Here is a 13540-nt window from a genome sequence, read left to right as displayed (position 1 = left end):
TCATTTCTTTCCATCACAGTAATGCCATATTACACAGAATGACCTGAATAGCTAAAGAAGTTAGTCTGACTTCAGAATAACAAACACAAAACACAAATTGAACTTCCTTTTTTCCCTTGCAGTTTGACATTCCTTGTTTGCAGCGAAAGTAAGTTTCCTTTGCACTGATTATTGCATGACTGTGATGTAAAATTGGTACTATATTTCAAGTTAATGTGATTTAATTAACATGCAGATAAACTTCAGCAGAATTGTGTGCAATTTAGCAGTTTATTAGGCAGTTGTGTATACAAATGATTTCAACACTGTCCATTCAGATTTACACTGGTCAATCTGGTAGGGTCCCTTTACACACCAAACAAAAATAGAACATTATTTCTTTGAAGCAGTCCAAAACAGATAGACTGAATTTATCTGCTAACGGTCCACGAGGACACGACTCCATAAACTGTCAAAAAGGTCACGATTTCACACATTCATCTCTCCTGCAAAACTCCATGAAAAGTTTTGTAATCAAAACTTGCAACTGCCCTATAAAAACTAAAAATGTTTAGTTTTACAATATCTTCCCAAGACCATAGTGTGTGTTTTCTTTACCATGATCACTATATTTCATAAACTCTAGTTTAAAACTTAGACATAAAAGGTCAAATATCAACTAAATATTTCAGTCCAAACCTGTCCCGGAGGACAGCAAGAGACACAAGATGATCACAATTATTGTCACTCTTGGCAATTTTTGTTATATTTTTATCTCTGAAATGTAAAATTGTTTAAATTAGATATTTTATTTTAAAGCTCTGGAGAGCTAAACACTGGTAAAAGAGCCTAGAGCAATTGCGAACACCTCCTAACACAAACCTTTTGTGACTGATATTACAATTAGAACATGCAAAGTTCTTTTGGTTTAATTGACTTAAGACAAAAATGAAGATGATGAATAGAGAAACCAGTTTACCGTTCAAGTTTGCTTTGTTTTCTCCTATTGCAAAAATTAAAAAGGTGATACTGACGTCAATATTTTGGCAGCAACAATCTAATTTTTTTTTACGTTTTGCAGTTAAGAATTTTTCTCTTCTTTTTTTGTAATAATAACACTTAATCTGTGAATTTTTTTTTTTAACATTAATTGTGAATTAACAACATTGACAAAATCATTTGTGGACTTCAACCCCTAAAATTGCAAAAGGTGCCAATAATTATGACCAGCACTGGATCCCAACATTTACGGACATAAAAACCGATTGACAGTACAGATAATGATAAGGCAGCCAAACAACAGATACTGCGTAAAACTTTAAGACTGTGGACAGGAAATGGAGGGAGATGCATTTTACTTGTGATTAAAGACATATCCAAGACTTTGTGAGCTTGCAAGTATATGGTATTGTCTGACATTTTTTATCAAATATATATATCACCCACACATTTATGATCTTAATTCTTCTGTGATGTTTTTTCTTCTACCAGAATTGCAATCTACCCAGCAGGACTTAATTCGAAGCTCACAAGTTAGTTTCAGGTTTAGACATATGTAAACCCTTCCAATATCATCCCTCAAGGGAATGTGTGGGCAATAAAAACAAAAACATATCCAAAAAATGACTATATTCTGGATGTATTCACCTGCCAATAGACATTGTCCATGCACTGCATGTAATTGCTACTACTTATTTTCAATTTGAGCCCTGAGGCCTATACACTTGTGATGGATTGGCATTTACAAATTGGATGTAGTCAAAAGGCATTTCACTCAGTAATCATAATCAAATCCTAATCATTAATCTAAAAAAAACAAGAAATAGAGAAAATACAACAAAAGAAAGTCAAAATCAACTTGTCATTTTAATATGTGACACTGAAAATGATATATTTCTAGATTTTGACTGTCATGGCAAAATACCTCTTAAATGGTAAAAGCAGGCTATATTTATCTGGAAAGACAATCAAGTATCAGAATAATTGTGATTGAATGAAACAAAGCTGTGATATTGATTTAAAAACCAGACAGTAAAAAAAGGAAAATATATACCATCCAGCAATAGATCTTGATGCAATAAAGAAAAAAAGTCAATTCCATTTCCAATAGATCCGACACTCCCTCCACTGATAAATATATTCACGTCTTTATATATAAAAATGTAGGGGACAGACAAATTCAAACAAATTTTTACAACAAGGACAAAACCATGAAAATTTAGTCTCTGACAACTCAAAAGAAAAACCAAACATAAATCTGATGAAGCATTCTTTTGTCCCTGACACAAGACAGAAATAAAGGGGCCATTGCACTTCTTCAGAGTCCAATGAATGTGATGGGCATGACAACACTCGTTAATAGCCAGTGCAGCGCCCCCGATACATCTGCACCACTTTCTCTGATCCCCACTGATAGAGAAAACAAGAGCAGCAGGAAATAAAAGAAACTTGTGCAAAAGTGCTTCCTGCATCCTATAACGACTGCCACCCAAACACCCAACCCTCAATGCGTGGCTTCCTTCTCTGCAGGCAAAAACTTGATCTTGTTCTCTGTACTGGAAAAGCAGTGCTCACTGGCTACAGTACAGAAAATTCAGTGTAATCACTTGCGTATATATGTATAGGTGGGATGTGGGCATTTGCCATTAAATTGATCAGGAAATTGTAAAACCCCCTCTTAAATGTTGTTCTGTCCTAGCTATTAAGTAGCTCATCTTTCATCTTTCCAAATAACCCCCTTACAGTCCCTGCCAGCTCAGTATACATCCCTTCCTCTTAGGGAACACTAACCTGCGTCAGTGCCATGGAACAATCACTTCATCCTCAGCCAGGATGAATTGAGCCATGAATCGGTTGCATGCTTATTGCTATAAAGACACTCGGAGAGGAAAAAAAGGCTAGTGATTGTTTTGCAAGCTATCGTGCAAGTAGTTTAATAAGGTTCGCGCACATCTCAAAGAACTCAATGGTGTGGCTTCCTGGTCGAGGGACAGTCGTGGTTTCTCCCCCTCCCGTTGAGTCGATGGATGAGGTCAACGATGAAGCTAAGGAGCCTTCTGCCGCCTTGGTGGGTTGCACAGTGCTAGACGTGGCCAGAGCATCTGCCCCGTCTACATCGTTCTTAAGAGTGGTGCGGTAGTTGCCCACAGATCCAGATCGGAGAGGGGTGGCAGTTCCAGATTTTGTCTCCAACATATCATCTAAATAACACAAGACACAAAATGTTTACTACAAAATACACATACAAAAAAAAAAAATTTCATTCTATATCTATATTGTCAACTATTAAATTGATCGCCAATTATTTTGATAATTGCCTTATTGGTTTGAGTAATATTTTAAGAAGAAAAAAGAGGTACAAATTCTCTGATTCCAGCTTCTCAAATGTGAATATTTTCTGGTTTCTTTACTCCTCTATGACAGTAAATGGAAGATCTTTGAATTGTGGACAAAACAAGACATTTGAGGACGTCATCTTGGGTTTTGGAAAAAACTGATCGACATTATTCACCATTTTCTAGACCAAACAACTATTCAATTAATCGAGAAAATAATCAATAGATTCACTGACAATGAAAATAATCGTTAGTTGCAGCCCTACGTTAGTAATAAATAGTTTTTTATGTGGTTACGGGCTGTTGGTAGACGTTATACATCTATCAGCTTGAGCAATCAGTTACAACTGCAGCTAAACGTAAACACTGTGGCTGACTTTGCTGTAGCATGAGGTCAAAATTCAGTGTCATGCCCTTTACACAGCATGCCTGTGCTACATTAATACAGCTCGTAACAACACTCTTATCTCATATTTGCCTTTGAGGTACCGCTGCGCACCGACAGACAAAAAGCCCAAGCCCTCAACCCTGAGTCAATCATTTATGAACTCTGCACTGACACAGCGTACTGCGGGACAGAATCCAGGTAAACACTTCCTAGAGACAGGGAGCTGAATTCAGGCCTTACCAGAATATCTTGTCAATGTTAACAGTTTATAAACGTTACAAAACTGTAAGTAAGTGGTATGAGACTTGTTTAACTAATACAACTAACATTAGAGAACAAAACAACTAACGTTTCCTTTTTATTGTCTTTTACCGTTCGGGTTTATTAATAAATGCAACTGATACAACAGTTTAGTTAAAACTTACCGTCTATGCTACGGAAGTCGAGGAGGTAGGTTCTACTGTCCACCTGGTAGAGTTGAAGGCTCATCTTGGTTTGCATCCCAGTAATCGGATTCTTTCTTTTCACACGTAGATAATAAGGATTCACAACCTGGAAGAGTTATGAAGAAACAGTGACTGGATAAAGCTTCCTCTTTCAAGGTATTCTGATATCACAAATTCTTATTTAGAGTTTAGTAACATAATCTCAACTTTAATTACTGTTTCAATGTGTGAACCCCTTTCATTTGACTGCATTTCAATTACAACAAATGAATCTTGGGGCGCTTTCACAAGGCAACATTTAGTCCATTTTAATCAAACTCTGGTGCGGTTTATTTGTGCAGTTGTGAACGCAGTAATTGTACTCTAGTGCGGACCAATACAGGCAGTCCGAGTCTGCTCGCAAGAGGTGGTCTCTGACCGTTTCCAAGTGAACCAAAACACAGGCTGCCTGTGTGGCCATTTGTTGAGGTAAACGACAGGTTAACATGAGCGGGAGAGGACTGACCTGGACTTCTGTAGAAGTCTGATATTTACTTGACATCTGGGCCAAAGAAAACATACAGAATATGATAAAGAAAGTCCACAAAAGAGTGACGTTTATAAAGTCATTCCAGATAAATTGGAGGAGAAGGGATTCATGCGCACAGTAAATCAGTGCCGAGTCAAAGCGAAAACACTTTGACCGCAATATTTTAAAGTCTGTGATTCCCTGCATGGAAGTGGCAGCTCTCGAGACGAAAAAGACAAATTTGCTCCTTCGTACACGCCCATCGGCAAATTTTCTTTTTATTTGGTCCACTTAAATTTGTGCACTGTGAAACCGGCCAGACTAAATAGAAAACGAACCATAAGTGTCAATTTCACTCTGATTCGGACTAGCCAAACAGATTATGGCTTGTGAAAGCAACCATACGCCCATCATATGCCCCTCTAATGTAATTTCCTCCTTACCTTCCACTCATAATCCAGCTGTTTCATGGCACGGCACACTTCTGACATGATATCATTGGGTCTACTCTGACTCCGGATACCCAGGTGCCACTTGGCCCTTCTAACACCCTGGTGCTTGGACTTCTGGGGATTCAATTCGTCCAGTGTGTGACGAGGCCGGGGAGGAGTCTCCGCCAAGAGGAAGGGTACGCGCTCAGGGTGGGGCTTGATAGCCACAGCTGCACCAGACGAGGTCAGGTGCTGGTCATCTAGAAAAGAGTCGGGCGGGCTGGACGCCAGGTAGAAATCCTTGGCTTCATTCATGATGCGACGATTGTCAATGATGAGATGGTAGGCGACGGCCAACGGATCCTGATGGTTGCGACTATATATGCAGGCCAGGACCTCCTCCTCTGTGCACTCAAACTTCTCACAGACCTCCTTCAGGGCCTCGTCGTCAATCATGTTGTTGCTGTAGGAGGGATCCTCGGGGAACAAGTACTTGGGTAGGCCCTCTTTGAACCACTCATCCTCTCTGTGGGAGGAAAAATATTTTTGTAGTAAAACAAACCACAGCCCATGACAATAAATTTACACATTATAATCCAGAGGAAAAAGACTAGATGGTTATAGCAATAGTTTGACTTTGTAATTAATCTCGTTAGGCTCACCGGATCTCTTTGATGGTGGCTCTTTTCATGGGGTCCACCTGCAGCATGTGTTTAAGGAGGCTTATTACTGCAGGGTTGAGATACTGCGGCGTGAAAAAGATCCCGTCGCAGATCTTCTTAAAGAGTGTTGGCACGTGGTCGTCATCAAAGGGAAGCGTCCCACACAACAAGGCATAGAGAATGACACCACTGCTCCAGATATCGACCTCTGGACCAGCATATAACCTGAGGACGAGTAAAAAGAAACAATCCTGTTATCATGTAAGCAACATTTTACTAGTTTTTTGTTTATTCAGCAACATCTTGCAGGAACGTAATGGGAGAATGCATAAGTTCTGTGTCAATGTCAACTTGTAATGATGGCAAAAAAACATTACCTTCCTGAGATGACCTCAGGAGCAGCATAGTTTGGAGAACCACAGCTTGTTCGCAGAAACTCTCCATCTGACATCATGTTTGATAATCCTGCACAGAATTTTACAACATTATAATAAAGCCAGTATAAGCCCTGATAGCAATCTGGCATATTGGATTGGTGCATCTCCATATATAATACAAAAAAGGCGAGGACCTGCTCATAAAACATTGCTCAATAGTCCTATTAGTAGTCAAAAACTCTATATGGTACATTTATTTTTGAGTTACTGAACAAAGTCCTGTGTGTGTGTGTCCATAATTTTAACATTAAAATAATGATACCTGTGAAGACCTGTGTTTAGGACTGAGACACACTTACCAAAGTCTGCAATCTTGGCATTCATGTGTGCGTCAAGCAGCACATTTTCAGGCTTGAGGTCTCGGTGCACCACCATGTGTCTGTGGCAGTAGTCGACTGCTGAAATAATCTGCTGGAACAGCCGACGACTCTCCTTTTCATCCAACTGTCAAAGCAGAAATTATCCATTAGGTGTGATCTTCTCTCTGACTCAGTTAGCACATCACAGCTGACTAAGCAGCACTTTGTGTTGTTTTCTGATATCTTTTCCAGCCGCTGCTTTCGGTTCACAGGTTGCTGTATCTGCACCAAAGGCTGGCTATAACACCGACAAGTACATAATGCACTTTTGCATACTGGTCCCTTCACGGATAATAAAATACACAAGATCTGCTAAATATGACAAGATGAAAAGCATGAAAGAAGATGTGGGACATCAGTATAGCAGACTATAAGACATTTCACAGTATCATAGTGTATTACCTTTCCATTTTTGCAGATGTAGTCGAATAGCTCGCCTCCTGAGACATACTCCATCACCATGAAGATATCTGTAGGGGTGCTAATAACCTGATACCTGCAGACATCCAACACAAATTTGAAAGCATGTGGGTCATCAACAATTAGCAGATATAACACTGCTCAAGTACAGTTATTATTTCATCATCGGTACAAAGGAAAAATAGGAAAACATGCTCTTAAATCTCCTGGATTTGGTATCCAACTGTGGAATATTGTATAAACATCAAAAGTGGCCAGGGGAAATAGTTCTGCGTTCTCCATGTCTCACCAAAACAAGCAAAAAACCTACCTAGGCCAATGGCATGCATGTGTGGCTCCATTTCCAGTAAAATGACAGAGCAACAATATGACTAAAACATAATATCTTGGTATTTTATGCCTTGCTGTTAGGGAAAATACCCCATTTAATAAAGACACCATATGACATACCTTGTGAACCTATGTCTCATTGCACCATCTTATGCTTGCCCTCACCGGACCAAATGCCTCCCAGCAGCAAAAACACATTTGTTAATTTCTTAACAAATAATACCGCAATTTAATTCATCTATGATACAGCACATCTGTGGTTTGATCTATGTCGCATGGAGACACAGTATGAAATACAGCATCAATACGCAAAAGTATTGCAGATAACTAATATTGCAGCAGCATTAATTTAAACTTAAAAATGTGTTTTTGGTTACACATGCATCTAGCATCTCGGAATCTACACCGGCACCCATCATACCCACATCTATTTACGCTACACTGGCTGGGTGGCTACGCTTACTTGCACATAAGCCATGTTTCTCCCTGTGATGGTCATATTCAACATCATGCAGCAGAATAAGCTATCAGGACAACTGAAATGTCTGTCAGCAGCATTGTAACACCTGCAGCTCTCAATAAAAAAGTTTTAAAATACTAAAAAACAGTAGCAAAGTAATGACACGGTGACAAATATTACAGTAAAACAGTGTCTGTCTAATGGTAAAAATACAATGGGTGTGGTACAGTTTACAGGAACAAATGTGTCTCAAAGTTGAAATGACTGAAGTTTCAACAGATGTGACAGATGTTGACTAACTGCTCATCTCATCTGTCATGATTGCTCCAAACATCCTGTAAACCAAATGAAGCTGTATTGTGTTATATTGCTTCACTTGTCCTCACTAGACACTATTCAGACTAGACAGGCAATGCTGTGCACTCTGCCCCAGTGTTTGTGCGCCCTGTCAAAGATAGGATCTCTCTCTCTCTCTCTCTCTCACTAAGACACACACAAAACAGAGTTTACATTCTTGTGCATGCATGACATGGAGCTGGTATTTGAGGCAATTAGCCACACCTCATGGTCACTTTAATGACCCAGAAACTGTGGCCTTGGGCCCTTGCTGGTTGCTGTGGACATTCACATACCAGGTAGGCAGTACTGCTGCAATTTTCTAAATATATTTTTTTAAATCAGTGACTCTTTCAGCAACAGTGTACCACCACAGCATTTTTGTTTTGCCAAATGGAGGGTTCACTTCAGGCTTGTAGTGTTTACCATCACTGCTTGACGCACATGTGCATTAAAGCACAAACAGCGTACTGAGATGGCCTCTGATTAGTGTCACAGTCAGTTCAGACATGTGAAATTAAATAATGACTCATTCAAAATCACGCAGTCATGTGTCTATCTGTATCAACACATGCCGATGTTGTCAGCAGTGCCATAAACTATTTTAAACAGGACAGATAACCTGTTTGCTTTGGCAAATTCACAACTTTGGATTGGAAGTGACTACAATACTTTCCTGCTGTATTACAACTGAACAATACAGACCTCTGAGTTCTGTGAATACACTTTTAGTGAAGGCTAAATGGAAGGAAAGGAGATCACACAGCAACGCATGATGAAAGACAGTGATAAAGCACTTTTTATATTAAAATAAAAAGTCAACAGAGAGGATAACCAAAACAGGCAATAAAGCAGGCTGAGCCGAGGACTGAAGGGAGAGGAGACTGGGTCAGACAGATATCGTCCCACATAGATGTATTCTAAAACACACCATTAAAACCTGGAAATAGCTCAGTGGGTGGCATTAACGTGGCGGCAGGGGGATTAACGAGCAGCGAGCAGGGGTGTAATCTAGGACTTACAGTTTAATTATGTGAGGATGCCTGAAAAGCTTGAGGTTCTGGATCTCCCTGCGGATCTTTCCCACCACGTCCAAACTGCGGATCTTCTGCCTGTTCAAGATCTTCACGGCCACTTGGTGCTTGGTCAGCTCATGTTGGCCCACTGCAGGATAAAACAAAATGAGTAATACCAATTACAACCCAGGGGTCATATAAAAGATGAAAGATACCACAACTAAAAGGAGGACATATTATAGAATAATGCAAAACTACTGTCGCTATGAGGTGAAAACCTTGTATCTTCAAAATGTCAACTTTTCGAGAACTAAGAAAAACATTCATGTTTTAAACCTGTAATGTGTTTGCAAAGCAAACAGTTGCTTATTTGCACATCCAGAAGACACAGAGCAACATAAGCATTCATTTAAAGTCATGTTTATGTCCGTCTGATAAATATAGGTCCGATATCCCCCTTCCTTTTAACTATGGCCTGGTCTCCATCAACTCCGGGGGGAAATATCTGGCTGTTACGCTACAAAATGCTCCACTATGTTAGCTGGCTACTAGTCGCTAACTTTGTCTATTTGGCACATAAAAAACAGTGGGTTTACCAGAGGTTTTTTGTGGGGGGAGTTTTTCCTTACTGTAAAGGACAGAGGGTGTCGTATCCTGTACAGATTGTAAAGCCCCCTGAGGAAAATTTGTGGTTTGTGATATAAAATAACAAATAAAATTTACTTGACTTTGAATACTTCTTTGAATATTTCTCACCGAAGCTTCGAAGCCCAAAAAATGGTATTCGGGACAGCCCTTGAATGGATGGTGGGAGATAGCATACTTGTATGCTGGAGTTAGTAAACAGCTGCTATTGATTTACCAGTTGTGCTGGAAGTGAACTATTAACCAAGTCTCCAGTAATCAAGACCATAATCACAGAGCAAAAAAAGTGTGGTCTTCTTTCATTCAATGACAACAAAAAAAACTGAGCGCAGAGAGATGACTCACTGGGAATTAACTGACTATAAACAAAGCATGTGGTTGTTCTGACTGGTTTTTTTTTTTGGCGAGTGCCTGGTTGGTTCACATCATTTGGGTATATTAGGGCTTAATCATGTGTTCCTAGGAGACAAAATGCACTACATCAAAAAAGTAGCAACGAGGAAGAGAATATATTAAAAAGCCTTTCTTGTAGTGGCTTAATCATTTAAAAAGCCAACATGTTTTGACACCCGTAGGTCTTCGTCAGGGCTTACAAACAAACAGACAAGGCGGATGTGGCCTCACCTATATGGTATCAACAACCAATGGGAGGCAATCACATGATCATCATAATATTACAAAATATAAACATAATATCAAGGAGATAACACAGAAAACATGTAATTCATGTCCTTCATAAATGAACCAACTCCTACTTTTTACAACAGAAGCTGTAAAGCAAACATGGGAGCCTATACAGAATAAGAAAAAGAAGAATATATATAATATTTTTTTAATATTTATTATTGCTCACAGAACTGTGAGCAATTATTTTCTGTATAAGCTTCCATGTTTGCTTTACAGCCTCTGTCTACAGAAGAGGTTTTAGCCTTTTAACTAACACATCTGTCTATAATAGGGGGCACATCTGGGAGGAAAATGTGAGCAAACTCATACATCCAATAGACATTTTTTGGACCAATAGGTGTTGATACAAGCAAAGTTGTGCTAATAGAGACAACACAGAGACACTGAGTACAAATTTAATATCAATATCATGTGCAATACTACTTTTTACATTCTCATGTGCAATATTACTTATTTTTCTGTTTGTTAGCTAACTTTACCTTTTTTATTTTACTTATCTTATCAAATCTACTCATTTTATTAAATGTATCTTACTTTAATTGTTATTCTATTAGGCACTGGTGCTAGAAATAGTACTTTTTTTTATTTTATACACTTGAACTTGTTGTAATTTTGTTGTATTTTTGAGCAATCTCTGGCACAAGACTTTCCTTCAGGGTTAATAAAGTGATATCTTATCTTATCTTAACACTGGGCGTAGATTGGGCCGGGTTTGTCCAGCTACCTCCCTACTACATACATCTAAAAAGCAGCACTTTCTCTCCACTAGGATGGAAAATACAACTCATAAGGAGGGCATAGTTGACACCAAATGTACTGCCAAGCTGCAGACATTCCTTATAAAGTGGGATAACTAAATGCTCCTCCGTAATATGTACCACTGACACACTAACACACAGTCAAGGTTTACTTCCCGGTGTCTGTCTGTGTCTTGACAAGCGACTTGTGGCTTCTCTGGCTGGCTAGCTTAAAAACGCAGCTGCGGCTAGTTGAAATAGATGTGGCTTAAATGAGATATAATGTCATAAAGCTTGCATTGTGTGTCTGTACCTTGCAGCTGCAGTGAAAAAACAAAAAAAACGTCATGTTTGTCGCAAAGAAGTTGAGCTAACTAAGCAGGACAACAAGTGTGCCACCTTAGTTAGCCTTTCGTAGCATAGCTAAATTAGCATGCTAAGCTAAGAGCTCCACCATCTTTTCATCAGGATGCACACAGAGACAAGTCAAGACAGTCGAGACTTACCTTTAACCTTTCCAAACGTCCCCACTCCGAGTGTGTCTCCGAGAATATAATGTCCAATTTTAACTCTTCCTTCATGTTTTTGTTTTTCCGTCGCCATCTTTCCCGCAGTTGGCCTTGCTGCGGGGGGTTAGCTAGCTAGCTGCGAGGCGAGCAGAGATGGACCCGGACTCCGCTGGCTGTGCGTCTCTACTCAAGCGGCTCTGCTGCTCCGCTGCACGGAGGGAGGTAGTGATGAGTAGGTTAAGAACGAGCCGGTCAAAAGAGCCGGCTCTTTTAACCCTCCTATTATCTTTGGGGTCAATTTGACCCCATTCAATGTTTAACGTCTCTAAATAAATGATTGACATAATTTTGTTTGCTTCATATTTAATGACTTTTCCTAATTTAATGGGGACAACTGGGTAAACATAAAATTAAAATGATAATATGTTTTCAATGTCCTGTACACATGCTGTACGCATCGGTGTTCTTTGGGGTCAATTTGACCCCAGGCTGTTTTAGCTGTATAAAACATATAAGAAATATCAACATTTTACACACATTTGTTTTGGATGATATTGAGGTCACTATAACATGCAACTTTATAATCTTCAAAAAGCTTTAGGGCCCTAACCTAACATAACCATAACTGTAGTAGTGAGAGAACCACTGATAGTTCACACGACATGGGGGAGGGGAAACATCATTCTCGCGAGAACTTTGATATTTCCCCACGCTTTGGGGGCGGCAAAATATGGTTCCCGTGAAGATATTGATTTTATTTAAAGGGCTATTTAGGTAGTCAACAAACAAACATAAAGTACCTGACACATAAACTTGGGTAACAATTTTAATTATAATCATTTTCTGGAGGTTAAATTTGCTGGGGTCAAATTGACCCCAAGGATAAAAGATGTTAGTAAATTTGAAGGTAACAGGAGGGCTAAAGGGACTGTTTGTAAGAATCAGAAATGCTTGTTAACAGCAACACCTGTGGCCGTTAAGACAACGAAAGTCAGCGTCGGCTAAAACCACAATATCACTCTATATTTCACCTGCTTGGCAGTAATGTTAGCTGACCAGACAAAGGTCTCTCCATGAATCAATGCTGATCCTAGTGTTGGCTTTTCCTGCTTCAGCATCCGGGGCTGAAGCAGGAAGAGAAATGTTATCGCCTCTGATGGTACATGTCCACAGGAGCGTTTTTTATCGCGAGGGGACGCGATGCTTCCCAACATTGGACGCTTGGTGGGCTGTCCCTAGAAACAAGGCACTCGGCTCCTGATTGGACGGACGCTTTCCCGCTGTTGGCTGCTGCTCCCAGCTTTCAAACCGGAACCAGTATGGAGGCTCGTTTGGAAACTTTCTTCTCTTATTTCACGTAGATAGTTCACTGAAATGTGTTTCTGAAAACATTTGAGGCGAGAAATAACCCATGCAGTTGCTGAATCTGTCTTTATTTTGGCTCGACAACGTTTATTTTAAAAGATTATCGTGAGTTTCGAGAGGCGGCAAGTCGCGTCGGACGCCCGTGATTTGCATAAAGTAGCCAGGACTTCAACTTTATGCAAATGAGGAGCGGGCTTCCTGCACACCTAGTCTCTCGAATCGCGACGCCACGCTACCGGAATGCATTGCGCGGCTGCTTGCATAGACAATGAATGGGGAGCGTGGAAAGCACGGAGCCTGTGGATACGTACCATGACCGTGGTGGGAGGGAGACACCGGGACCCGGTCAGAGACGATAACATTTCTCTCTGCGGAGCCCCGCCACTTCACAAGACATGGGAAACCTCTGTTGGTCTGGAGGAGCTGCAGCATTTATTTCTGCACAAACGTCCACTGTACATTCACTAGATATTCTCAGAGCTACGAAGTC

The 13540-nt window shown here is 40.0% G+C and overlaps 1 protein-coding gene across 1 annotated transcript; it reads right to left on the bottom strand.

Annotated features, from left to right (window-relative positions):
* Window positions 1-251: 251 nt before the first annotated feature.
* On the bottom strand, window positions 252-11779 carry prkaa1 (protein kinase, AMP-activated, alpha 1 catalytic subunit). The gene is made up of 9 exons (XM_037752686.1): window positions 11683-11779; window positions 9114-9255; window positions 6948-7041; window positions 6486-6630; window positions 6127-6214; window positions 5750-5974; window positions 5100-5613; window positions 4128-4254; window positions 252-3179 (listed from the first exon to the last, which is right to left on the bottom strand). Exons 1-9 carry the CDS (start codon window positions 11777-11779, stop codon window positions 2896-2898), a joined length of 1716 nt encoding a protein of 571 aa, XP_037608614.1. The 3' UTR covers window positions 252-2895.
* Window positions 11780-13540: the final 1761 nt, after the last annotated feature.

The sequence above is a fragment of the Sebastes umbrosus genome, chromosome 19, assembly GCF_015220745.1.
Source record: "Sebastes umbrosus isolate fSebUmb1 chromosome 19, fSebUmb1.pri, whole genome shotgun sequence".
Lineage (NCBI taxonomy): Eukaryota > Metazoa > Chordata > Actinopteri > Perciformes > Sebastidae > Sebastes > Sebastes umbrosus.
The sequence above is the reverse complement of the archived record's forward strand: the minus strand, read 5'-3'. Positions and strand labels throughout refer to the sequence as shown.